The sequence below is a fragment of the Boeremia exigua genome, assembly GCF_020726555.1.
Source record: "Boeremia exigua strain MPI-SDFR-AT-0100 chromosome Unknown C7974scaffold_15, whole genome shotgun sequence".
NCBI classification, from domain to species: Eukaryota; Fungi; Ascomycota; class Dothideomycetes; order Pleosporales; family Didymellaceae; genus Boeremia; species Boeremia exigua.
In genome coordinates, this window is record NW_025763532.1 from 344,584 (window position 1) to 371,593 (window position 27,010).

The following is a 27,010-nucleotide window of genomic DNA, read 5'->3' on the forward strand; positions in this document are numbered from 1 at the left end:
GAGATAGACTGCAATCAGTGCAAAGACTCTTAGCAAGGCGCCAAGTTAGGGGAAGTATCAATGCTGACTTGGAAGAAGATGCTTCGAATTACGATATCACCAAGTATCGCGCATGTAAAGCCCAATAAAAGCGAAACAGATGTTCCCAATCAGTCTTAGCTGACAAGTTTAGTGCTCTTGTGGAGATATTGCTTAGGTATCTAAATATAATCGCTATAATAACTGCAATTGTAATGGCATACAATACACATTGAACGCTACTTAGCTAGGTGCCTGCCCGTGGCCTGTCCTGTAGATCCTGTGGGTCGCGTACAAAAATTCTACGTCATGTTAGGTTTGATCCAGCATCGTACTGGCGTGTTCTTTATGTGAAGATATCGTCATGAACCTACCTAGTGGCCCACGGACAAGGCTGGATTAGTTGGTCAGGCTTACGTCATGCAAGGGTAAGCCTTGCATGCTCGATCTGCAAGATTTCATCGGCGGGAATACGACTGACCTCGTGCATTTCTCCACGCTAGAATTGAATCCGGCTGTTAATTTTCTTCTGTTCATGGGCATGGGGCTCTGTCCAACGCTTGTTTGTTGATTGGCCAACTTTTGTGCACACGTTGCTGGCATCGCAAGCCTGCGGTCGTATTCCTAGGAAGCCTCGGGCCCTACCGTAATGTTCACATGATCATCGCAACAGAGCGCAGGGCGTGCTACCCGTAGACCCGCCCCTTTGGTAACAGGCGTGGAGGAAGCGGGTAAAAGCGGATCCATTGCCACGTTTTGAAATGACGCATCTATGCTCGTTGGGTGAATCTGGGGATTATCCGTACCGAAACTGACGAGAGTTCAACGGAAGCAGGTAAGACTGGTCTTCTTCTCTTCACTCCCGTCCTACCTGTATAGTTGATGTGCACGTAACTTGATAGCAATGCCCGGCTGTAAGAAATAGCCTCGATCAGTGGGCAGACCAATTGTTTCTCTATCGATTTCGCAAACTGGAGCTTTTATGTAGCTAAGCATAGCCTAGGTAACTACCTTTTGTGTGCCTGTTCACGGAGTCACCGCGATCGGAAGTTGGACTGCAGGAGTGAGAGATTCGTTCACAGGATCTCATGTCTAAGCTTGATGGCCCGGACAATTCGCAGATTGACACGTAGAGAGCTTCTACAAGTTGGGCCGTGAGTTGGTAGGTCCTTCATGCAGCTTGACGCATGGATGCCCAAGAACGGTAGTTGGGAAGGCAAACGATTTGCCTTGTGTTTAATCTCGAGTGAAGCTACCAGAAAGCTGTTATGGACCGTTAATATCGTAAAGATTTAGCGAATCAGATATGTTGTTTGTCATGCCGTATCCTTCCCTAGAAAGCCTCAGTAGGTTGCCCTTCGAGAAATAGGCTCAGCCTCAATCCACCTTTCGCATGACTGCTTTACATGCATCGTGACCATTTCTACAACGATACGAACAATGAAACGTGTCCGCTGGGCAATGCTTTGCGAAGCTGGTTGGAAGTCATACAACAGGTCTGAAGAGCTACCGGTCACCAGGCCACATGCATTGGTTTAATGGAGGTTGATCATTGTTAATACCAATCACAGCATTGCACAGAGCACCGCATGGTAGGACAATCTTCTATCTGGCTTTGCGGAAACCGCTATCTCTGACCGATCAGCAAGTTTACCCTCTATGTATATGTATTTAGCCTCTTTCACTTGTGTACTGCAACCGCTACAGCACAAAACACAGGGCTGCATACTATTCGCACCACTCCTTTCTTTCACTCTTCCATACATTGTCCATACCGCAAACGTTCTGCTCGAGAGCATGAACTGTCAAGCCATTTCCCTGGCCAGATATTTCGCGAACAGCTCTAGCCACAGAAGAAGTCAAAATCGAACCCTGTAACCCAAAGGATCATGAAGCTTGCTGTCTACCGATCCTCTTCGTCAAAAGTCAGGAAACACGTGCTAATACGACCTGAGCAAAGGCGCGGCTTGAGAACCTCCAAATTATGGTTCCCGGGCTTCTTCCAGAGGCGCAAATTCTTTGACAGACCATTTATCGATACTCTCACCGAGAACCGACTAGAGATTGATGCTGTGACCGCGCTTCTCCAGAACACGGATGCTGCTGGAGCGTCATGGGAAGTCGAACAGGTGGAAAGATTACTGAGTCAACCAGGTTCTATTGTTGAGTCCCGCATTTGGCTTGATTGTCGTATCGAAGGTCCTGGAGTCTTGGGATCAAGCGAAGGTGCCGAGCACGAGTCAAGGTGGCTGACTACAAGTGACTTCTCCACCATCATCCCACCGCCGGTAATTAGTTTCTTCCAAAGTTTGCTGTGTTTTTTCGGCTGACCTCCAAAGCGGATTCGACCGTCTATACACACCGATGTCCGGAGATCTTTGACGTAAGCAACACACTCTCGGTTGACAATAGGCCTCCAAAGATTTTCGCCTGACGCCTGTTGGCTAACGCCATAAAGATTCATCCCAAACTTGACATCCCATATCATGACGGCGTTAGTGTCGAGTGCATCTTACGATCAAGCGATGTCTTTGAGAAATGTCATACGTGGACACGTAGCAGGCAAAACCTCGATAACTGTCACATCTACAGAAGTAAGCAATCTGAGCAGTAGAAAAGAATCACCACTGAAGCATACAGGGCTATGGCTATCCCATTTGCGGCTGCCAGAGTATCCTCATCGCCGTGAGTCCAATCATGGACCCGAGGCTTTACTTCCTACGAGCAGTACAGCATCGATTCGGAGTCGTGGTTCAGTCCCACGAGTACCTCGTCCGCAAATTGGAAGAGGCCGTTGAAATTTGGGTAAGTAGGCGAACCATTATTTATAACTTCGGTATTGACTTTGTTAGGTGAGAGAACATGATTACCTTCGGCCAGGCTGTCGAAGTGTTGATGACCACCAGTTAGAACAGTCACTTCGATGCATTGGAGAGATGACCAAACTATTTCGCCGACTCCACCAGCGCTTTTCAAGGGCTATTGCGGTCTGGAACCGGTTCAGTGGGCAAAGAGGAGATATTCAATACTTCGATGATCTTCAGGACGGCAATGCTCGCTATGCCTTACTGGGGATTGAACAAAGCGTGGAAATGTTGACTGAGCTTGTAGCGGCATTGGACGATATGCTCAAGATCTGCACAGAGTCGGCCGAGGGCTTTGATCGTCAATTGAAGCATAGCATGAGCCGCGTAAAGACCGATGCGACGACGTACGTTGCTGAAAGTGCTGCAAAGAGCGAGAAGTTCGCTGAAGAGATGAGTCGTTTCACTCGTCTCAACGTTCAACTTCTCATGGTCACCACTGCCGTTGTTATTGCCCTGCAGTACTTCTGCTCTGAACGCGCACTTTTCAAGTTCGAGAGAAGTCCACGTATGTTTTGGGTCAGCATCTGCGTGTTAGTTCCAAGTCTTCTTCTCTTGACATACATTCTTCACGCTGTGGACCAGGTTAGGAAGTTCCTTACCGATAAACTTGCTGGAAAGCAGCAGAAAGCGGTGACTCTGGAAGAGGGACTAGTAAACTACCATATATGACCGACCGTAGTCCTGTAGTCTTCTGACGACTGTTTAGATGACACTAGTATGAATAGCTTTTGTGTTCATGTTGCCTTTTGAGTACAGACTGATCACGCTCGTTATCTTACTGGGCTCGGCATTGCTCCCGACGGGATATATTGAAAACAATCACACAATGATACAAACTTGAGATATAGTTGGTGTCTGTTCGAGTGAGTCTAGTTTTGAACGCAGCACGTTATCGTCAATGAGCGTAAACACATCCACGTGTCTGTCGATGCAAACAATCCGCGTGCACATGAGAGAAATGCGGGAACAGAGTGACCGCAAGCATGGTCTCTAGTGTGAGCCAAGCCGGTCGTGACGCGTCCCTGATCGAGTACCTATGCTAAACTTCTCTAGAGGGCGACAATAAGGCCGAATTGATTACCTATGCCAAAATTTAGCCAACAGAGGGCTTCCCAGATTTATTGCAGCCAAAAACGACATCCCCCAGCATACATAGGTATCACTGAATTGAGTGTATAGAATACTCCTGCAGATGTATGCGGAACCTTGGTTGTTGAGGTTCGTTCTGCAACCTTGTGTTCACTGTCCTACCTATGTACCTAATCAAGCCTAGCATAGCGCTATCCTCCGAAAAAAGCAAATCCTCTCGCTAGCCTGTATGGGGTTGGAGATTTAGCTCTACAGCCAATCGGTCCGTGCCGATCAATCAGGCTACGTCGTATTGTATGTTTTATGTAGTATTAGAGTTTTATTTTTGATAACATGATGGCTAATTTCAAACTTTCAAAGACTGTTACATATACCTTTCTACTCCTTAGCAAGTACGAAGCGTTTGCTTTCATCACAAGTTCTTGCCAACCACCCGTTCGTCATCGACCACACTTACGTGCCTCCCCAACCACCAACTCTACCATCATCTGCATGCGCTCAAGAAGTCGCTATACTCACTCAAAACGTCGACACCAGAGCAACTGCGTTCGACATATCGCAATTTTTGCATAGCATAGCATTAGGTTTCGACGTAGGAAATTAAAGAATTGACTTGGCTGTGGGTGTCAATTTATACTCAACTCGTACGACAACGAAGTCGAGTCATGAGTGAGAGGTTTGCCTAAGAAAGGTAAAGGTAATTCTAGAGTTTGTCTGATGAGGAGGACATTGGCGAATCGGGGAGACGATGTAGCGACGGGGTTGACGTTTAGCGTTCTGCGGCTATGAGCCATGCTTCCCCCTACGAATGATAAATAGCTAAGCGAGCCGGGGCCCCGTATAGCTTTTGCGAACGGAAGCAGCCGTCTTACGAGCAGAAGGCATCCTCCTATGCAGTACTGCCCCAGGTGCTTACAGTGGGGATATTCCTCCGGCCGAAAGTTCACGGGTATCCTTTGGCCAATCCAGAGCAGCTACACTACTCCCCTAGAGCCTCTGACTTACTAGATGGATTTTGCGCTGGCACAGTGTATCAGCCCGACGTGTAACCCCTTTGTAGGCATCGTGCTTTATGCTCCGTGTTTGTGAAAAGTACATTCCGAGCTGATCGACAGCACATAAGTCCAGTAGAGACACGAAACGGCTGCCAGCATCGTGGCTTGCCCGGAGATGGGCACTGTCATGGCACAATAGCTGAACACGGCGTTATTTGCTATAGAGCCTGCCTTGCCGCATGCATGGGCCCGCGTCGGTAACACCGCGTAGTGTCAACGAATATCACATATTCTAAGAAAAGGGGCATCTGCGTGACGCTAGATTGGGCAATATAAGAAGAATGTGGACATGTTGAATGGATACAGCATATCCAGCCTCGACATTTCTACTCTTACACTGCTCCTTGTGCAATTGGTTACTATTAGAAGTCTAGCAGCTCCAAACAGAAGTGCGTCGACCGAGCTCTACACTGGAAGTACCGTGCTCTAGATATGTCGTCCAGAAAAAGCAATTACTATGCCTTCGCAAATCCGATAGAGAGACCCTGCTGTCAAACCAATTCTGTGCAACATGGAGATTACCCGCCGATCGACACTGTGCAACAAGGCGATTGTCCGTCGATCAACACACTCGTAGGGCCCCATATGTTCAGAACCACTTTGTCAAGAGTCTAATGAAGCGGATCTACTTAGGTCTCATCCAAGAAAAAGCATACCTATATTTGGCAGTGCGCAAGTCACGAACCTTAATACCTAGTGCGAACGCCAGCTAACGTACCACAGTGTTATTGTGGATACCCTTCCATCCCATACAGAAGCTCAGCCTGCCCTAGATGTGGCAGTGGCAGATGTGGGAACTGCCTGATCACAAAGGTGCAAGTCCGAAGCTGAGAGCGGCGAGGGCGAGGGCGAGGGCGGAACGGTATACCATGTATCCCCACACCTGTCCGAAACGCGACCACTGGTCGACCAAAAAAACATGTTGCATCCCAGGCGACGTTCAAGTCTCTTTGTACACAGCATTGGCAAGCGGGGAAAGCAAGGCACGACGACAAGCAGCGGCCGTTGGATGGACATTGTTAGATGCATTGTGTTATTGCTATATCATACAGCCCCATGTAGCGCCGAGCTACTCCCCGATATCCCACCATGTCCGCAAATCGTTTCATACATGGCCAGAAATTGCGCCAGCAATGCTCGTGATCGCCTCCAGACACCCTCTTTGCCCCATCCCAAAAAAAAAGCGCCAAGCCCACCGCGAACAAAATACGTGTAGAAGTTCGAAAGAGCAAGAAGGTGTGGACCTTGCGAAGCGAAAAAAGGAGAGAGAAAGGTTTCTTAGAGAAAACGGTCCGAAGAAGTGAGATCCCGACATCTGTAGAGATACTGAAATGTGAACATGTATTTCCCGGTACATCAGGCATCTTCAGGAAGAATACGCGCGAAATGCTTTTCCCAGATCCAGCCAATTGTCTTTTTCGAATCGTCTTGGTTGCGTGCCAGCCACAACTCACCCTTCATGCCGATGACGTCGAAGATCTCGCCCGGAACATAGACAAGATAAGGAATACCGCCTTCGCGACGATCGTGCGCAATGTTGAATTCGAAAAGACTTGCTGCCAAGAAAAGGACCTCGGGTTCGTCTGTGTCGCCAGGTGTCATGGGAAGCTCTTCAGCACTGCCGCGGTTGGGCGTGTCAGACATCGGAAGAGCTGAATTGAAGACCCCGGATTGTCGAGTAGAGCCCGGGAGAGACGGAGGCTGCGAATTCGGCGTAGACAGGGTAAACATGCTCGACTGTGTAGGCGAGAGGAACGAAGCGCCCAACTGAGGCGGGAAGTCGAAAACACCGGTATTGAGCGAAGTGCGGTCTTCGAAATCAACAACACCGTCCATACCCGCGTAGGGTTGGTTTCTGGATCTTGTTGAATTGCGGCGTTCCGACTGGCGAACGGTCGTCGCCTCGCTGTTGTCCGATGTTGGGCTGAGCACTCGAGCTGCTTCACGGGAGGACGCAGGCCCGAAGTTGTTTCGGGAGGAGCTCGAGTTCTGGTATAGTGATGGATACGCTGGGCCTGCGGGCGATGAGCGTGGAGGCCCATCCATAGAGCGCATGTTAGACCGCGAACTGTAACCGCCACTGTGTCGATTACGCGGGTCGAAGCCAGACGCCTCGCTGCTCATGGATTCGGTGCGCCGGGACTGAGAGTTGCGCGTAGAGCCAGCACCATCGGATGGCACTGGTGATGTCATGCTTGAGATTTCTTGCAGCAGACGTTGACTGTTGGTAATACCGAAGCCCTTTGCCTTCTGCTCTTGCAGATTGTAGTCTGACTTGAAGCGTTCTGTGTATGCTTGCAAGTCGTAGACTATGGAGGTAGTGTGTTGTGGTTCGGTCTCCAAGAGCGGAAGGATTTTCTTCGAACATGTTTTGTACCAGTCCTTTTGGAGCGCCATGAAAAGAGTCATCACATTCCTCATGGCAGCTTTTGTCTTGTCGTACAACAATGGCAGCTCAAGCTTCAGAGTATCGTTAATCGTCGTGAAACGTTCTGCCGACGCCACAACCTCTGGGTCGGGTTTCTCACCGCGGTCAACAGCCTGTTTGTGTTTGACGTAGTAGAGCAGATATTTCTTTCGCTGCTCGATGGTCTTCTGATACGATACCCACATCTCCCATAGATCTGCAATCGGTTTTAACACACGACTGCGGACAGCGGATTTCTAAATCGAGGTTAGCGCAGACCTAACTCGATACTGGTCAGGCACCTACGTGATCCTCAAGGGCTTTGTTTTGAAGCTCAAAATGAGCCATTGCCCATTTACGCCACGTACTTTCAATCTCAGGATTAACCGAAGGCGCAACCTCGCAAACTGTGATGAACCCTAGGAAGACGACATTGAGTTGGAGATAATGCTCAGTAATCGAATCGAGGTAATTCTCGAAGTCGCGCATGACGATCTGAAGCTGGAAGAAGTGGCCGCCAAACTTCTGTTCTCGAGACTTGTACTCCATGTCTTTAAACGTCTTCTCGGCTTCGTCGTAGGTCTTCGTCTTGTCTGCCTTTGGTATGAAAGCTTTGACGAAAGCATTTCCAAGTCCCTTGCCTTTGCTCTTCTCTTTCTTGCCTTCTGTGGTCGCAGCACGGAACGTATCTGCGCGCTTCTTCGCATCGTTGATACGTCCACTGATGGCGAGCAGCTCTTGACGAGCCTTCTTGATGTTTTCAAGATCAGGGTGGTCAGCATCAGTAGCTTGCTCCAGCGATTCCAGGAGCAAGGGATACTTGAGCAGGCGCTGTGCTGGCTTGACAAGCAAAGAGTCAAGGTCCCAAGCTTGCGTCATGTTTTCGACTTGCTCAAAACACGCCACCACCCAGCCAAGAAGTTCTGGGTTGGCTTGGTTTTTCTTGATGTATGCGTGTTGATTTTGCGAGTTGAGGTAGTACGTCGTGTAAAAGCGCTCCATCTTCTCCAGATTGTCAACGAAAACACTGCCAATTGTTGTCATGTGATCGTTCTCGGGCGTGCAGTTCTCGAACTGGTTGAATTCATCCGATCGTAAATTCGCAGGTAGTTCGGCAGAGCCAAAGGATTTGGAGTCCGTCGAATCGCGACTCCAGGGACCAGTGGGAGGTGGCATATCGTGGTTGACGATCGGTTTCGCCGCTTTCTTGAAAGCCCGGAACAAAGCAAGCGAGAACTTTTCCAGGTCTTTGCAGTTGCTAAAAAGAGCACGCTTCTCTTTCTCTGTCATGATGCTGCCAGCCGTTGCTTCGAAGATGTTGTGGGCAATCATCATGTCTATGCAAAATTGATGCTCAGTGGTTAGTATTTCCTCAAGGATGCGATATCGCTTCGTTAATGCTTGTCGCGCTGGATCTGGTGGCGGTTCTTCAGATGCTGTCGGAGTTTCATCCTCGGTCACATCAACATCTGGTAGCGGCTTGTCGCTAATCTCTGCAGATTTCGTAGTGCTATGGCTATCGTCGTAGTTCCTGTCGTGCATGTTACCAACAGGTGTGAGCGCGCGTGCGGGATGCTCATCAAAACGATCATCCATCTGCGAGGCAGGAGACGGCCTAGCATGTTCGGAGGATGGATATGATGGAAAGGAAGGCGAGATTGGCGGGAAATCGTCTAGAGACTTAGCAGGGGGCGGTGGTGGCGGCGGAGAGTAGATGGGTCGTGGTGGATGTTGCACTGTTGGTGAAGGGACCGTAGGTGAAGGTGGCATATAGTTGTTCATGGACAAACCAAGACCTCCGTTCGTCCAAGCAAGCTGCGGCAGATCGAGACCATTCGTTGAAGATGTCGCATCATCATCCGCAGGATTCGGCAACAAGGTGTCCTGTGAGGGATTGCCGAAGGAACTGCCGGGCGGCGATGCATCCTCCTGTATAAGTGTCGTTGCAGACCCTTGCGAACCGCGAGAATAGCGATGTGACTCTGGAGGAAAGACAAATGCAGGTATTTGATTTGCACGCTCTGGCGAAGGCTTCCTTGCTTGATAAACGTTCGGCGTCAGAAGTGGCAAGGATTCTCTTTCTCGCAGCTGCTCCTGCGCGCTGTCTCGTTGCGACCCATTGGCGTCACTAAGGATCCGCGCGAGATAGGTTTCAGTGGCTTCCTTTGACGCCCAATCCTGGTGTTGCGCTATTACAGGCGAGACTTGATGAACTCTCTGTCTAGAGAGCAGGGCTAGTTCTGGGGATATGACCTGCGACTGATGATAGAGGTTTAGTACAGAGTTGATAACACTGTACGTTTCGCTTTTGGTGTGCATCGGCTTTGATGAACGGTAGGGAGCCACACTGATGGAGTCATCTGGATGCACCGAATCACGATCGTCGTGGAAGGAATCTGTAGGCGAGTCCTCCTCCTCCTCGCCTTTGAAGTGAAGTGCAGGCAGCAATGTCTCATGTCCATACACCTGCACTGACCGTCTGGGAGGGACGACGTATTGGTTTTCCTCTTCCTGCAAGTCGTGCGCACCATTTACTTCGCCGCCGGGCAGGTGTTCATCATTGAACATGATAGGTATCGATTCTCTGACGCCCAAGATCGATTCTTCGATCGGAGGCAGCTCCGGAGCCTGCCCGCCGCTCACCTGGCGGAATATAGCTGGCCTGAGAAGCTCGATCTCAGGTTCTTGCTGATCTTGCTGGTTCTCTTGCTGAGGCTTGGGCTCCAATTGCCGTGGTTCTCGAGGCTGCCGATGAGCTATCGGAGGTGTTAAAACAAAGCTACCTGGGATGCCTAGGGTCGGAGATTCTTCGAAATCTGTCACTGCGGACCACGTCTGCGTTGGTGGAGACGCGCCTAAGCCGGAAGTCTGCAAGCTTAGAGACTGTTTGTGCTTTGACGAACTGTGGGTCTCCTGCTGAGCGTGCTCGGTCGCTATTGGGTCGAATTCCTGCTCATCGGGGTAAAGCACGCTTGGAGAGAAGGAGAAATTCAGGGTCTGCGATTCACTTTCACCGTTGAACAGCTCTGGTTGGCTCGCCAGAGGATCGGCTCTTGGGTGAAGCTGATCGCCCAGCGAAAAGTACTCGAGCTCGCCGTGCGAGTCGCCTGTTTTACCCTGTACATTAGGAGACTGCAGAGGCTGTCTGTCGCGCGAGGTGCGCAATCGCGGGGAGGCCGGTGGAGGTGGGGCAGTCACGACTGCTGGTACGCTGGGTCCAGTCCTTGCGGGTGACTTCCCTCGCTCCCGATAGCCACGGTAGGCTAACGCTGGTAGCGTCGCATGATCGGCGCCGTTGCTCTTCCCGGGTGTGCTGGCTCCGACTGGCCGTCTGGTCATGTTACGGTTGGGCGACGAGCGGTTGCTGCGAGTAGGTGTGTACTTGACGGAGTGGGCTGTCGAACTGGCTTCTGATGCGTTGCTCGATCGGCGTGATCGCTGCGACATGACTGGAATGCGAGAGGGCGGCGACTGCCGCACGGGCGGAGACTGGACGGATCGCGAAGTGGGGCGTGACTGTCTGTGTCGGGAGGAAGCGGTTGTGGCATTGCTCTGCGAGCGCTGGTGCTGCGGCGCGGTGAAGGTGGTTGCAGGCAGCTGCACCTGGTCACCTGCCAGGTCGTGCGCATCGTTGACGGGCGGCAGGGGGATCTGCGCTGCCTGGGCCGCTTCCTCACGTGCAGCGCTCGCGAAGGTGGGGATCATGAAGCCTGGCCGGGATGCGTCCTGGCCGCCCACTATCTCGCCAAAGAGCTGGCGCGCGCTGGACGACGCGCGCTCGAGGCCCGGACGGCGGGGCGGAGAGGTGACGGGGTTGCGGGTAGGCGAGGCCACGGCGTGGCGTGTGGGCGACAGCGTCTGGTCGATGCTGGCGCGGCTGGCGTGGCTGGCGTTGGTGGCGCGGCGTGCGGTGCGCGGCGGCGAGGCGGGCGTGGGCGCGGGCTGCGGGCGGTCCCGGGCCTTGAGGTTGCTGAACTTGTAGGTGCCGTATGCCGGCGACGAGGTCGGGGCCGGGCGCTTGGGCGGGTCGTGGGTGCGCGAGGGCTCCCGCGAGCGCGAGCGGATGACGGACGGGATCACGTCGCCGCCCGGCGAGCGCTCGAAACGCTCGGCCAGAGCCTTGACTTTGTTCGCGGCCTGCGGCGGCGAGCGCGACGAGGCCACGGACGACGCGGGCCCGGACACGGAGCGCGGGCCTGCCCTGGTGGGCGAGCGCACGCGGTTCGAGCCGAGCGTGTTCTGGCGCGGGCGCGTCACGCTCATGTCGGGCAGCGGCACGGGGCTGGGGTCGTGGTCGGGGGCGGGCGTGTAGGCGGCCTTGTAGTAGTCGTCGGGCGAGGGGCTGTCGGGCGAGTCGTCGTGCAGCGCCGGGGCGCCGTGGTGGCCGTGGACGGAACGCGGCGAGTGCTCGTCCAGCTCCTGCTCCTCAATGCCGGCCAGCGACATGGACTGCACCCAGCTGGCCACGGCCGGGTTGTATGCATAGTTGGGCTCGGCCATGGTGTCCCTCGTCTACCGGGCCATGCTCTGCGCGGCGGGTGGGAGGCGAGGGCGCGAATCAGGGCGGTGCTCGACCGGCACGTCCAATCGTCCGCCGCGGGCGAGGTGTCGCGGCGACAGCTCACAGGCAGATGCGCAGAGCAGCCAATCGCGGGCGGGGGCGGCGGCGGCGGCGAGCCTGCGGTTTCAGAGACGGGCAGTCGGGGGCAGCAGGCAGCGGGCGAGGTCCAGTGTGCGGCGTGCGGCGTCCGGTGTCGACTCAGCGCGCCTGGGGGCGGTCCGGTCGAGGGCAGAGGCGCGCGGCGGGCGTCACGGTGGTCAACAGCGGCAACGGCTACGGGACAACGTGGGTTCGAGTGGTGTGGAGATCGACCGCACGTCCGCCAGTCGAGCGTTGCGGCTCGGCCTGTCTCTGCCTGCCTGCGAGTGGCCGGGGCGGGCTAGCCCTCGCCTGCAAGAGCAGCCCGCCTGCCTGACGGCGCTGCAGCCGTCGCCCGCCAGCCCGCCATCGCACGAGCCTGCAAGGGAAGCCCTCAGACGCCCTCCGCTGCCTGCTGTGCGTGTCCTGCCCGCTTGTCCTGCCCGCTGGGAGCCGCTGCCGTCTCCACAGATGGCCCGGCGGCCTCTTTAGCGCACATCACGAGCATCTCGAGCCTAGCAGCTCCCAAGGTCAACCTGGGTTCCTGCGCAACCCTACTCGGACGACAGTGACAGTTCGCGCCGACTCCCCCTTTCTGGCTCCGGCCCAGAAACAGCCGGGGACGTCTCGCGGCGTCTCAGTGCGGCGCGCAGTGCCAGTGCCAGGGCCAGCGCGGCCAATATTGGAGCGCTGAGCGCTCGCGTGCTGTTGGTTGGCGTGCCTGCTTCGCGTGCCTGCTTCTTTCGGCTGCCCAAACACCACCACAGCCCCAGCCCAGCCTCGCTCCTTCTCTGCCACTTCACCCTCGCGTGCACCGTTCAAATCCTTCAGGCCGCCGCTGTCACGTCCATGTCGTCAGGCCAGCATGAAGCGAAAGTGCTCATCCCACGCGGGCGGTCCTCGGAAGAAGGCGCACGTCGTTGACCAATCTGCGAATGACACACCTGCAGCCATTGAACAGCCTGTTTTGCAACGCTTCTATCCTTGCCTGCTCACCCTGCGCCACTATCTCCTGTCTGTGCTCCCAACATCGTCCAAGAACAGGCGTCGCAAAATCGCTCAGCTGGGACGGCCAATTGCAGCCAGCAGAGCGGCACAGTCGACATGTGGGCCTGACATCGAACTCGGGCAGCTACTAGATTCGACCATCATCGGTGAACACAAGACCAGAAAGGCCCATGACGAAGAGCATCTCGCAAAAGAGCGCAACAAAGATATCGAGACGTTCACTCAACAGCTGTCGCCCTCCGTCACGGCATCATCCTTCAGGCCTGGCCGCTTTCTGCAATCCGAGGTAGGTGCTGTGCAGCAACACATAGCCATTGAAAGGTACTCATGCAAGTGCTAAATGGCACAGATTGTGGATTTCGTGATATGGCGCCTTTTCAGTCGCTCCTCGTCTTACAAAATTCCCCATTTGCTCTGCTTTGGCTTTGAGCGATCTGGGTCTGCACATCAACACAAGCCAGCCCATGATGGCGTCACATCCTCAATACCTGGGCTCGTTGCACGCTTTCCCAACAGTAACGTGAATACATTGAAGGGACCGCTATGGCGTCGACTATATGCCGTCCTCGGCGATGGTGGAGATCGCATCATGATGGACATGCTCACGAACTGTGCTATATTTTGCTCTGTCGATGAACACCTTGCGAACTACTACCAGATCAGCGGCTCCCCTATCTATGACTTGAAACCTTGTCAGGTCTCAAAGAAAGCCTCTCCGGACAGTCCATCAGAAAGTGCGTCTGACAGAAAACATGCTACCCTGCAGACCGTCTCTCAAACACCGTGCAATATCGCCTTCGTGCGCAATCGTATGTTCTACGCCAAAGCTGCTTTAAACGCCAAAGGAGGTATCAGATTCGGCCTGCGTCACATTCGTCAGAAGTCCCTATGCATCTCTCTGTCTGCTCACTATGGCTAACTCTCGCAGATGTGTTGAATCGCCTCCCCCTTCGAGATGACAAGCAGCAGACTGTCCAGGTTATGAAGTACATATTCCCGCGGCAATATGACTTGCACAATGTCTTCACATCCACGACCGATCGACGCGAGACTTCCATGTCCTCCAAAGACTACACCTTGCGAGAAAAGGAAATACACCAGACCATGTGCCAGCAGTTGGGCGATAAGATCAACGATGCAGAAATAGTGATGAAATGGAAGTTACGTGTGCCAAAGCGGTTGCGAGGTGACCCGGTACACCTGATTGAGAAACTACGTGTACTCAATCAGCGGTGTTCGTACACAGAGATGTTACGCCACTATTGTCCAGTTGAGGTGGGTGTCGGACTTCATCTCAGCGTGCTGAATGCTGACAGCATAGTCTATCCCTCTCTCGTCTCAGCTGGAGTGGAAAAAGCATCTCCGAAACGATGCTGCTCAATCCACAGTCATTGAAAGTAACAAGATGGATATCACGAATCCGACACGGGAAGGGGCGAATGAGGCGTGTTTGACAGACATGGCTTGTCCCACAGCACATGTGTCTGCATTTTGCCGTGCCGTGGTTGCTAAAGTCATCCCAAAGGGCTTTTGGGGGACCGATGAAAACAAACGCACAATAATGCACTATATCGACCAGTTCGTGTGCTTACGGAAATTCGAGACTTTGACTTTGCACCAAGTCACACAGAAGCTTCAGGTATGTGGTTCTCAGATCTTGGCCCATTCCGCGACTAAGACATTGCAGATCACAAGTCTAGGATGGCTCCGATTACCTGGTCAGGATGAAACCACGAAGCTGGCTCGTCCTGATTTCGAAAAGCGCAAGGAGATCTTCCAGGAGTTCGTCTACTGGATCTTCGACTCATTCTTGATTCCTCTGATTAGGTCGAACTTTTATGTCACAGAGTCAAATGCACACCGCAATCGGCTGTTCTACTTTCGACACGATGTCTGGCGAATGCTTGCAGAACCGTCGTTGTCGACCTTACGACTGAAATTGTTTGAAGAGATGCCAATGGAGCGCGCGAACAGGCTCCTAGCCGTGCGTCCGCTCGGCTTCAGCAAAATCCGCCTATTGCCCAAAAAGCAAGGTATCCGAATGATCACAAATCTGAAACGAAGACCGCAGGTGATGCGATATGGCGCAATGACTCTGGGAAAAAGTATTAACACGGTCATGACTCCGGTGTTCAATGCCATCACTTATGAGAAGGTCAGTCGGTATCGTGCGACCCAAGTGGACCATTCTGACTGTAGCAGGGCCGTCAACCTGAACGATTCGGTTCGTCGCTATTCTCAGTAGACGACATGTTCCCGAAGATCGAAGCATTCAAGGCTTCATTATTAGAGCAAGGTCTGCAAAACAAGCCACTCTACTTTGCCAAAGTCGATGTCGTGTCCTGCTTCGATACTATCCCACATCAGCGGCTGCTGAGTATGATTGACTGCCTCATGTCAGCGCAAACGTATTCAACTGGTAAGCACGTGGAGATCAGTACATTGGGCGTCCTGCAGCGCCTTGACGGCCAGCACGTCAAGCCAGCGCCGTTGAAGCGTTGGGTACCACATACAACGACCGCCAAAGATGCAGCATCGTTCAGTCAGCTGGTCCAGGAGAGACTGGTCGGCGCGAAGAACAACACGGTCTTTGTGAACAGCCATTTGCAGCAGCAAGAATTGAAGGGTGACCTCATGCAACTCCTTCGTGAACACATAGAGCGCAATCTTGTCAAGATCGGTAAGCGCTTCTATCGTCAGAGAACGGGCATCCCACAAGGATCGATCTTGTCGAGCATCCTCTGCAATTACTTCTATGCTGAACTCGAGCGCGACGTACTAAGCTTCGCACTTGGTAGTGATTGTCTGCTTTTGCGTCTATTGGACGATTTTCTCCTGATAACAGTCGATCGTCAGCATGCAGAGCGCTTCGTACGCGTCATGCACCACGGCCACGTGGATTATGGTGTTCAGATCAAATCCGCGAAGTCCATGACGAACTTCGACGTGGTCACTGACGACGGTGTTCGGATCCCCAAATGTAGCCCGGGCACCCATTTTCTGTACTGTGGTGTTTCCATCGACATGGCCACTCTGGAAGTGAGGAAGAATACCGAACGTCCGACACGGGCTGGTGAGTAGGCTGCATAGCGTGACGCTGGACTAGCAAGCTGACGTGCAGTAGATATCGAAAACTCGCTGACCATAGAGTTGTCCAAAGTCCCAGGGCAGACATTCCATCGAAAAGCGCTCAAGTAAGTTACACATGATGTCCAAAACCCAGCTTGGCGTGGGTGATGTGCTGACGTCCGCAGTGGGTTCAAGATTCAGCTGAAAGCCATGTTCATCGACACGACCTTGAATAGCGTGTCGACGGTACTAACCAATCTGCACCAAAGCTTCCATGAAGCGGCGGTGAGGTGCCTTGAATACGTGCGCATGTTGGCCAAGGTGCGGACAACGTGTTCAAGCTTGCTTATCAGTGCGTTCACCTCGAGGCTGAAATTCCCTAATGCGGCCGTGCGATTTCCTGAAATGCTTGCTTTTCCAGCCAGTCACAACGACGCCGCAAGCGTGGTTGCACAGATTAAGCGGAACACGAGTCATCTGCAGCGTCGATCGGCACGGCTACTCCTACCGATCAAGTGGGCTGACGAATGAACAGGAACAGTCGACAGCATCATCGCGCTGGCGTTCGTGATGGTGCAGAGGCGTGCGCGTACTCGCAGCGACAGACGACTTGTGCATGTTCAAAGTGTCATCTCCCGGCGGCAGATCCAGTGGTAAGTGTGGCTGAAGCGAGTGTCTCACAGTTGGCGGGGACGGAACTCGAGATGCCCTTTTCCCCAATCGCGCAACCCAGGGGGTTGTCCGATGAACCCCAGAGCGCGTGAGCTGGTCGGGCGGGGCACTCGTATCGCGGAGACTTTGACGAGTGCTGAAGCTAATTTGAGGACAGGCTCGCGAGCAAAGCATTCCACACGGTGTTTAAGCGCGCGCAGACGAAGCATGGAGCTCTGCTGACATGGCTCGAACGGTCACTCAGGGCGGCTCGCATGTCCGATGCAGCTGAGCGAGAGCTGCTCGAGACAGCAGCGAGTGCTTGGCAGCGAAGATAAGAGACGCTGACGAGCTTCGCGGGAGCATGGAAAGCTGGCTGTGTGACGGACTTCGTGCAGTGGTTTGCGCGACCAGCAAGCGGACTCAACGGGAATCAAGATCTGACCCGGCATGTACTAGCGCGCGGCGTATCTGCAAGCCAGGCTTGGCTGCATGAACGGCGCATGGCGGGAGCATGGGCACTGTAATAATCCTGACGTCTCAAATCCTGCTTTCAGCGACCAGGACGAACAGGCTTGCTCTGCAAGCGGGTGCCGGCGAGGACGACGCGCCACCAGCAGCGCTCTAGCAGCCATGATTGCTGGAAGCTGCCGCGAAAAGTGGTGCGGGCTGGGCAATTGGTCGGCGATGGATTGCTGTGATGTCAAGCGCGCCCCGAGGAATTGCAGGGGCCGGTCCCAGCCACGACGAACCATGACGGGCTTCGATGGTTTCACGTTGGACGTCGTCCAGTCTCCAGACGCGGGAGGCCGCTGCACGCCAGAGGACGCCCGTTAGAGCATCAGACTCAAAAGTCCGGCGTCCCTTGCGCGCCGGCAATCAAAGTGCTTCAGTCCACCGCCATGTCTGCTCGGTAGCCCACTGCCCTGACCACTGCCTGCGTCCGTACCGTGCATGCAGCGGCCCTCTTATCATCTCAATTCAAGTGCGCGCCCGCCCGCATCCACTGGACGAGAGCAGCCGTCACGGAGCCTGGAACAACGTCCTCGAGCAGGGATCTGCAGGGCCATCAGGGGCTTAGCGCGACGGCGACGATGCCCTCCCGAAATTGCATCGGCGGGTTGGAGCAACACCAGGTTTGCGGCGGCGACGACAGCGCCCCCGCCGACGATACTTTCTCCCAGGGCGCTGCACTGTACATTATTTCGGAACACGACTATGGCCGCACGCGCTCGCTGATTCCGCTCCCGGTGCCGCGCAACGCCTGCGCTCCAGACAAGGCCCACCCGACGCTTCCTCACCGCATTGGGGCCCCAGTCCGCCCGCTCCCACCTCGACAGCCGCGCTCCCTCATGGCCGCGCTGGCGTATGCCCACACGCCCGCCCATGCCATGGCCCCGTACGAGCTGGAGCCGCCCGACCTGACCAACTCCAAGTCGTCCAAGTCGTCCAGCTTCCACTCGGAGACGCTGTCCGACTACATGGGCCCGAGCGACCTCTCGCACTTTGAAGAGATCAACCTCGACGACATTAGCGGCGGGCCGAATGTCTTCCCCATGCCGAGCACCGCCGACCACCGTGTCGTCTACGAGGCCCGCAGCTTTTCCTCGTCGTCGCTCCGCAGCACGCCGCAGCACTCCCAGCACTCGTTCCGCGACCTGACCGGCCGCAAGTCGTCGTACGCCGGCCCCAAGGGCCCCGCCAGCCATGCCATGCGCCCGCCGCCGCAGCTAGCACCCGCGAAAATGCGGAGGGGCTTCACCTCGCCATCGGCCCCGACGCTGCAGACGATGAACCTGGCCGCCCCGCGCCGCTCGTCGCGGTCGCCGTCGCCCTCGAGCACCCACACGTCGGCCGCCCCGACCCTGTCGCGCAAGAGCTCGCGCGCCGCCCTCGACGTGCTGCCCTCGCCCGGGCTCGCCGCCCGCCGCCACTCGTGGCAGGACACCAAGCGCAAGACGGTGCAGGAGCGCGAGGCCGAGTGCGACGACGAGGACGACGAGCTGCCCGAGGACGCCGTCATCTGGAACATCCCCATCTCGCCCCGCCCGGCCCAGGAGCGGTCGCCGGCCCCGTCCACCAACGGCAGCCCGCCGCATCCCTCGCCCCTCGGCAGCACCGCCAGCGCCGGCCCCTCATCGTCGAGGACGTCCCCGGCGCCCCACTCGCGCCTTCCACAGCCGCCATCACCGCACACATTAGGCAGGACCCCGTCGCCGCCCACACTAGAACGCCAGCGAACACACACCTGGCAGGACACATACGGCTCCCTCGATCCAGACGCGAGGGTGCTGACCGAGAAGCTGGAAGAGTTTCAGGTAGAGTTTGAGCGAAAACAGGAGGTCAAGCGGCAGCAGCCGGGGCTGGCCAGGTCGTCCTCGCTGAGCGAGCCTGAGACCAAGTCGAAAAAGCCCGCCCTGCCACCGATCCGCAAGAGCGACCCCCTGATCGACCCGTTCCAGCCGTCCGCTGAAAAGCAAAAGTACCTTTCGCGCACTCGTCCATCGTGGTTGCCACCTAAAAACCCGAAGGAGGAGAAGAAGCACCTGAAAGAGTACCAGCGGATGCTGGCGCGGATCGAGGAAGCCGGTAAGCCAAGCTATCATAAATGGAATGACAGTCAGCTGACAGTTGCAGAACGCCTCGAAGCCCAGCGGGTCAAAGACGAGGCCCTGGCTCGCGAGAAAGCCTCCCGCATCAAAGCCGAATACTGGTCGAACCTGCTGCTTCCCAACTGGGCCACAGAGATGACGCAGCCAGAGCTCCGTGCTACACATAGGAAAATGTGGTGGAACGGTATTCCCCCGCGGTTGCGAGGGGAGGTCTGGTCAAAAGCAGTGGGAAACGACCTGGAAGTCACAGAGGGCACGTTCAATATAGCACTCGGAAAAGCAAAGCAAGAGATCAAGCAACACGGACTCGAGGCACTGGACGGCCGCTACGCTCAAATCCTCGAGAACACCCGCTCGGTCTTTCCCGAGCTTAGGATGTTCGCTGCTCCCTCTTCACCGACCGCAAACGACGAGCAACCGATGCATCAGGACCTCGTCCAGGTATGCCTGGCATACGCAACCTACCGCCCCGACATCTCGCATAAGGAAAACGGCATCCACCACATCGCCGCACTACTGCTCCTCAACCTCCCAGCACCACAAACATTCATCACATTATCAAATCTCCTCAACCGACCGCTCCCGCTCTCCTTCCTTGTCCACGACCCGAATAATATCCACGCCGCATACTCATCCACCCTCCGCGCCCTCTCGAAAAAGTCGCCCACTCTCGCGACGCAATTGGAAACCCTCCGCGTCGAGCCGAGGGACTACCTCTACCACATGTTCAGCTCCCTGTTCTGCGGACGCCTCGGCGTCGAACACGCAGCCAGGATCATGGACGTGTACACCATCGAGAGCGACAAAATCCCGCCCCGCGTCGCCGTCGCCATCCTGCTGGTGCTCGAGGGCAGCTGCATGGAGGGCGACAAGGCCGTCGTGGAGCGTGCGCTCCGCGAGAAGAAAATCGACATGGACGTCGACATCTTCATGGCGCGCGTCTACGAGGCGGGCAAGATGGGCCCCGCCTAGCCCCCCGCCCCGCCTCCCCCTATTCCTACCAAAGGCGCCCTTGTATAAAGAGAGATGAAGAGACGACATAACGCACGCTCGCGCCCCGCAACTCCCGTTTTGTGCCTCGCATCGCTGTCGCGGGCTTTTCTGCATTTACACTCGGCGTCACACGGTCGCCGCGGTTCTGGCTTGTACAGCTGTTCTTTCCTTGCGTTGCTTGCCGCCTCCTACTATTTATCTTTATCTGTCTATCTAGTGTATATACCTTTCCTCCTTCTTGCATACCGGACTGCGAAGGCCCGCGCGGCGAGTAGCAATACCACATCACATCTACATCACATCTACACAAACCTACATAAATCTAAATCCAGATCTACATAACCTTCTCCCGCTCCTGCATAAATGTGTGTCCTATCTCGTGCTAACAACATAATATCTCCTGTACTACACCAAGCACGCGCGTAATCCGCTCACAACGCGTATGTACGTCCGCGACACCCCAGCTGTCCCAGCCGTCAGCGCCTCAAACACTCACCGCCCCGCCTGTCACATGCCACATGCCACCTGCCATCTGCCACATGCCATTTGCCACCAGGCTGCGGGATCTTCCCAGCGCAGCGTGGGCGCCGTGTGGCAGGATGGCGTGGAGGGTAAGGCGGGCGCTAGGGTTTCAGGGCTGAGACGGGTTTGGGGTTCGGGCCGAGGGGGGCTTGGGATCGGAGATGGAGAGGGAGGGAGGGGGAGGGGGAGGGGGAGGTGTGGCTGTGCTGGTAGTAGTGGTGGTGGTGGTAGTCTGGATGGTGAGGTGGTGAGGTGGTGCTGGGTAGAGGGAGACACATGGAGATGGTTGTCGTGTTACTTATAAGGGAAAACATGTTTTTTGATTTTCTAAGTTATGGGTATACATGGAACGAAAAACATAAGGAAACGCTGGTGCGAAGACGATACTCTTTCTCCTTGAACGGTGTTCGTAGCTCCCACGCCTAGGCCTTGCATCTGATGTCGTTCCACACAAGACGATGCTTGGTGAAAGCGGGGAATAGGCTCAGTACAGTACGACGATGCTCGCGTAGCTCTTGGGGGGCAGACTCGTATGTCCGATTATGCCCATCTGAAGGTGTGTACACCCACGCATTTTTACCAAAAAACTCATCGCCTCTCACATATTCTCGGTAATCGCCACAGTGGTTGTCTACGAGATGTTCCTCGAACTCACTGTGGGTGGGAAAGTGGATTTCGTCTGGACACATAGGACAGATAATTGAGGCCGAGTCGTGGTCATATCCCCTATCGAGAAGAAGCGACGCAAATCTCTTCCGGCCCTTTGCGTCGTGTTTCTCCAGCAGATGAGGTTGAAGTTTGTCCAAATTCCGGATACTAACGCGGAAACTGCATTTGGGAAGTGGACATTGTCGATATGAGTTCAACAGGCGAAAGGTGTTGCTGTATGTAACATGCGCACATAAGACATCCCTTGTCAAGAGCACTTTACATTTCCTTGATGTTGTTGAACAAGCAAAGAGTGTATCGTCGTCATGTCCAGCGCGCATGTGATCGAGTAATTTGTCATTCCTGGTGAAGGAGTACTTGCACTCTTGCGCCGTGCATGCAAACTTCTTTTGGCCTGTGTGCTTCTTTTGGTGGCGAGTCAGATCTCCCCTGCGTTTGAAAGCATTGGAGCCACAGTCAGGATGGTCGCAAACAAAGGAGGTGCCTGATGGGGCTATATAAGGTAGTTGCGACATGCAAGGACTTCTGCCCCTTTGTTAGCTCAAATCTTTTTTTTACTCACCGGTCACCAGGCTGCGCCTCAGCACCCTGGTCCCCAGCCGTCGAATGAAAAATGTCCTGCCAAAAGCCGTTCTCGAGGGCATCGTTCAAGGTAGACCAGTCACTGGCGTCCACGTCGATATCCTCCTGAAGCGAGGCAAGCGTGATGTCGTCGAAGAGGCCAGGCATTGGCTGATCAATCTCGTGTCGCAGTCTGGTCCAATCATATTCGAAAGGGTCGTCTCCGGACGCAGCGAGCTGCATGCTGTACTCCTGGTTTTCGACGTAGTCGGACATTGCTGGCGAGGCTGAAGGGCGTTGGTACGCGGTGATTGGTCGGGCGTGCAGGAAGGATTCGGGGCGTTGGGCGTAAGCAGTAGCGGCGGCTGGAGGAACGATCTTGCGGCGTGCGAAGGGTAGCAGAAGGTTGTGAAAACAGGTGGAAGTGGGTGTGGGGAGCGTGCTGGCTATATCTTTCCACGGTTCAGGCTCGACACTGCCTGCCAAGGAAGAGGGCAACTGCCCTTGTGACATGGCGCCTTCTCTCGCTGCCCCTTGATTCCCTGTACAGGGCAGACTTCGACCAAGCATGTCCATGGTCAAGATGGCTTCGCTGACTACCTATCGATTAGCTTTACCTAGGTACTGCTGAATCTTGCTGTCGACGGTGCGGATACACTGTACGATACTGACAACCTTGAAGCCTGTTTCCCTAAGAAGTCAATATTCATGCGCACAGTAGCCAGTTCAAAACTTACCACGACGAATATCCGAGCAGTCGACGTACGGAGTCACAGAACACGCCGCAAGCCCCGACTGGTCTAAAAACTTTACTTCATTGTAGCATGTTTCTACACTGACACACGTATAACGATCTACCATTGTCCAACATCAGAGGACATACTCAAAGTCCGGCACCTCATCACCCATCTCGTTGATTTCATCCTGGCTCTTCCCTTCAGTCCACTGATTCCGCAGTCCATTCCTCCTCTTATTGTTCTCCCGAGCCAGAAAAACTCTGGTGAAGATACTACCAACAAACAAGAACAGGGTCAGATAAGCAAGGACGACGCCGTGTCCCAAGAAGAAGCGCGGCGAGTCCCTTCCGCGATAGATGTTCGAGCTCACAACGCCGTTTAGGTTTCCCCATCCGATTACGAAGCCGATAGTCACGCCGCGCTTGAAGACACCTTCCACGTTATTCGAGGCCCAGGATATGGTGTTGGGGATGCAGGGGTAAATGCCCAGGGCTCCCAGGTATACACCTGCGTACTGCACATGCGGGTTTCCGCTACCGAGTAGCATGGCAAAACCCACGATGCCGAAGAGCGACATTCCAATGTTGCAGTATCCGCGCTGCTGCGTTCGGTCTGCGAGCCACCCGATGAAGACGGTCGCAACAGCAGCCACGGCGTACGGGGGCACAGACATGAGATTGGCGGTTGTCGCCGAGTACTGCGGGTTTACGCTTTTGATGATCGTCGGCACGAATAGGGCAAAGGCGTAGAGCGCGCCGTCAGCACCCATGTAGATGACGGCGAATGCGGTGGTTTTCCAGTCTTTGACTGATTGCCAGAAGTATTTCCACTTGAACACCTCGACCTTGGCGGAAGACTGCTTGTCGGCTGCAAGACGGCGCAGTACGCGCGCTCGGTCGTCAGGAGCGAGGAAAGTGGCTTCGGCGGGGAAGTCGTGAACCATCCAGTAACTGGCGATGCCTACGACGACTGTAGCGAGGCCTTCAAGGATACTGAGAACAGTCAGCACACGGATGCTGCGATACTTAGGTGTGGGCTTACAAGATCCAAGCCCAACCAGGCTTCCCACCGATACCCTTCATCTGAGCGATACCAGCTGCCAGAAGACCACCGAAAGAGCCAGCCAAGGCTGCAGCGGAGAAGAAGATGGCAGCTCGGATTCCAAACTCAGATCGTTTATACCAACACGATAGAAAGTAGTTTACTCCTGGGAATAGCCCAGCCTCTGCCAGACCAAGGAAGAAACGGCAAGCCATCAGCCCGGAGTAGTTGTGTACGAGGCCCATACAGCACATGACAATACCCCATGCAACCTACGAAGTTAGACAGTGAAGTCCCAGTTAAAGGCGACACGACTTACCATGATCATAGGAAGGAAAATGCTGGGTCGCAACCTCTTGAGCAGCACATTGGTCAAGGGCTCGAAGACAGCGTAGCTAACGAAGAAGATGGTAAGAGTGGCATTGTACTGGCCATCAGTCATTCCCAGATCGTGTTGGAGCCCGTCAACTTTGGCGTTGCCGATGTTGGTACGGTCAAGGAAGGCTGAGGAGGTAGTCAGTGGACTGCTTCGTCGTGATTTAGTGGTAAAAGGACTAACAGATGAGGTATAGGAAAGTGAGCCACGGTAGTAGCTTGCGATCAAGCTTGCGAACAAGCTTCTTGTCCTAGAGAATGTTCAGTGATGCTGTTCTGCCCGAGAAGAATTTGTGGGAACATACCGCAGCTGCGCGCTCCTCTTCAGTGAGCCCAGCATCCGGGTCTGCAATGTCCGAGAGTGGATTGGCAACCTCATCGTGGATGTCAAGTCCATCCGCCTTGCCATCCAGGCTCAGGCTATCGCGATGCTTGTCATCAGTCGCAGAGGCCATCTTATCGCGCAACCAGCTACAGGCCCAGTCCAGGATTCAATTGTAAGAACTGAAAAAGGACGGATCTCAACCAGAGAGGTGCGAGGGAACCGTGGAAATGGAATTAGAGCCGCAAGTCTACCGGTCAGCGACACCGGCACATGATATACTATGGTTCACCATCGTTCTCTGACGTGTGCACAATTCGCACAAACGGCAGGAGCAAGTTACCCCGAGGCTAGCTCCTCACCTATCACCACTCTTGCTTTATCTAGAGCATTTTCTGACCAGTGGCCTGATTCCCCATACACTGTGTCCCCACCTCCATCATTTAGCGCATGTTGATCGTCTGGAGCTCTGGAGAAGCGTAGAGCTGTCACGGCTGCTGTCTGCTCTTACGGAGCTCGAATAAGATGCTCGCTTTCATCGTAGAGTTTGCCGGCTTTACGCCTCCAACGTTGATCTTATTCCCTGACTATGTGAGTGGTAATAATGACGCCCAGGACCGGCGTTGTCGGAAGCTTTTCATCGGCCGGGCGCTTGGTGCGGAGAAACCAATGGGGTGTTGAAGCGGGGCATAAGCATTGATTAAGTGCCGGGGTGACGCTTCTTCGCGTTTCTCTTACCGACCGTTGCAGCTGCACAGGAGCAGCCGCACAGAAGCAGCCGCATGCGGCGCCGGAGTTATCCTTTCATGCATGTCGCGCGCGTGGGGTGTGGTTGGTACTGCAGGTTCAAGGTCCAGATGGGAAGGAGCGTTTGTCCAGCTGGAAGTTGAAATATTAGTCTATTGAAATTAACCAATAGAGTTGTGGTTTGCTTGGGGAATATGTGTTGACGAGAGATGGGCACTGATTCTGATCCTTGGCTGCAAGGTTCGGAGCGCTTTCGGTGTTGCTTCTCAGTACGAAGGATGGAGCACACAATCTTTGCAAATGCCGCTGGTCGGCGTTTGAAGTTCAACTTCGATAGGTCCGATTTACCGTCATACATTCTAGAAAGCGACTCAACCTGAATGTTGTCTTCAGGTTGTGGAGGGGCTAACAGAATGAAGCAGAGCTGAGTCTTTCATCTCCACAGTTTTGGGCCTGGCTGCTTGAGTATGGCCATTTCTAGTAACGTATCGGCTCTATTGCTTTGGCCTCTATGATAACCGACAGTAACTTGTGAGTCCAGAACCAACATGGATGTTATGAACCGACCTTGCTACATCACAATTGGGTGCACTTCACCAGGCTGTGTAGTACAAAGGTTTGGATATCTCATATCGTAAATCCTCAGTACATGCTCAAGCTATCACACGGCCTCCGCTGCTGACCCCATATCTAGCAAAATCACGTCCACATCTTCGTCATTCCTGACTGTGCATGCAGCCTTGCTTTTAAACCTCTTACGCCTGTGAAGTCGGATATCCCAAGTTGATAACGCCGCCCAATGCATAACATGACGAAGGATGCTCATCTCTTTCCCTCAAGCTTCATGGAACCCAATTTATACACCAGGCTTTCGAGACTTGGCGTCGTTCGAGCGCTGCTTCCTCTCGTTCCTCCTGGTGCGCTCCTTGCGCTCATGCCTGCTCTCAGCCCGCGCATCATGTGCCTTTCCAGTCTTCTCCTCCTTCTTCTCATCAACCTCGACAAGCCAGGAGCTCTCGGCCTCTTTGTTCTTGCCCTTGTACCCCCACTTGGGGACCCAGTCGCCGGTCGCCTCGTCGTAAACCTTGTTGCCGTCGCGCTTCTTGTCCTTGATACCCTTCTTGGCGGCAAAACGCTCCCACTTGGTCTGTTCCTTGGCCTGGGGAATGGGTTTCTCGCGGGGCAGGGCCATTTGTGGCGCAGGGAGCACGAGGTGCACGCCTTCGGAGGTAGCCTTGACTTCGCAGGTGGACAGCAGCTGGTTGATGAGGGCTTGTGCGGCATCGCGAGCAGTGGCGGCCAAAGCCTCTTCGTCGGCCTCAGCAGGCACGGGGTTGGGGTCGTGGGCAAGCAGGTTGCCCAGGTCGAAGGTGAAGGGTGTGGGCTTGTTGACAGCGATGGGACTGCATGGATGTAAGTAAAGGCGTGCAACGCGGCGGGGTAGAGGGGCGCTTTGAGACGCACAGTCGGCCTGTCGCAGTCGAGTCTGCTACGGAAAGAGCAGCATTGCTCGGCGCATCGACGTCCATGGCTCCTCCGTTGATTCTGTCGGCGAGTTGCGAGTGTGAGTCCAGTGCGACGCTGGCGGGCATTTCAATCGTACAATTTCGCGAGTGAGAAGTGTGGCA

The 27,010-nt window shown here is 54.6% G+C and overlaps 7 protein-coding genes across 7 annotated transcripts; 4 read left to right on the top strand and 3 right to left on the bottom strand.

The window, feature by feature from the left end:
* Positions 1–2,543: 2,543 nt before the first annotated feature.
* Positions 2,544–3,554, top strand: C7974DRAFT_418420 (uncharacterized protein; the record flags this gene model as incomplete). The annotated part of the gene is made up of 3 exons (XM_046144156.1): positions 2,544–2,612; positions 2,659–2,823; positions 2,871–3,554. 3 exons carry the CDS (start codon positions 2,544–2,546, stop codon positions 3,552–3,554), a joined length of 918 nt encoding a protein of 305 aa, XP_045991339.1.
* A 1,786-nt stretch (positions 3,555–5,340) lies between these two features.
* C7974DRAFT_405635 (uncharacterized protein) lies at positions 5,341–6,058 on the top strand. The gene is made up of 3 exons (XM_046143065.1): positions 5,341–5,602; positions 5,663–5,701; positions 5,753–6,058. Exons 1-3 carry the CDS (start codon positions 5,462–5,464, stop codon positions 5,858–5,860), a joined length of 288 nt encoding a protein of 95 aa, XP_045991340.1. The 5' UTR covers positions 5,341–5,461; the 3' UTR covers positions 5,861–6,058.
* C7974DRAFT_405639 (uncharacterized protein) lies at positions 6,059–11,329 on the bottom strand. Its single transcript, XM_046143066.1, has 2 exons — positions 7,743–11,329; positions 6,059–7,693 (listed from the first exon to the last, which is right to left on the bottom strand). Exons 1-2 carry the CDS (start codon positions 11,139–11,141, stop codon positions 6,386–6,388), a joined length of 4,707 nt encoding a protein of 1,568 aa, XP_045991341.1. The 5' UTR covers positions 11,142–11,329; the 3' UTR covers positions 6,059–6,385.
* Positions 11,330–16,263: 4,934 nt separating this feature from the next.
* C7974DRAFT_78423 (uncharacterized protein) lies at positions 16,264–17,077 on the top strand. The gene is made up of 2 exons (XM_046147275.1): positions 16,264–16,805; positions 16,982–17,077. Exon 1 carries the CDS (start codon positions 16,363–16,365, stop codon positions 16,681–16,683), a length of 321 nt encoding a protein of 106 aa, XP_045991342.1. The 5' UTR covers positions 16,264–16,362; the 3' UTR covers positions 16,684–16,805; positions 16,982–17,077.
* Positions 17,078–17,728: 651 nt separating this feature from the next.
* On the top strand, positions 17,729–20,400 carry C7974DRAFT_78431 (rab-GTPase-TBC domain-containing protein). The gene is made up of 2 exons (XM_046147276.1): positions 17,729–19,392; positions 19,441–20,400. Exons 1-2 carry the CDS (start codon positions 17,898–17,900, stop codon positions 20,385–20,387), a joined length of 2,442 nt encoding a protein of 813 aa, XP_045991343.1. The 5' UTR covers positions 17,729–17,897; the 3' UTR covers positions 20,388–20,400.
* Positions 20,401–23,030: 2,630 nt separating this feature from the next.
* C7974DRAFT_418425 (MFS nicotinic acid transporter-like protein Tna1) lies at positions 23,031–24,768 on the bottom strand (the record flags this gene model as incomplete). Its single annotated transcript, XM_046144157.1, has 5 exons — positions 23,031–23,889; positions 23,939–24,210; positions 24,258–24,442; positions 24,498–24,564; positions 24,619–24,768. 5 exons carry the CDS (start codon positions 24,766–24,768, stop codon positions 23,031–23,033), a joined length of 1,533 nt encoding a protein of 510 aa, XP_045991344.1.
* Positions 24,769–26,238: 1,470 nt separating this feature from the next.
* Positions 26,239–26,974, bottom strand: C7974DRAFT_437796 (ribosome biogenesis regulatory protein-domain-containing protein; the record flags this gene model as incomplete). The annotated part of the gene is made up of 2 exons (XM_046145215.1): positions 26,239–26,785; positions 26,847–26,974. 2 exons carry the CDS (start codon positions 26,972–26,974, stop codon positions 26,239–26,241), a joined length of 675 nt encoding a protein of 224 aa, XP_045991345.1.
* Between the last annotated feature and the right edge of the window lie 36 nt (positions 26,975–27,010).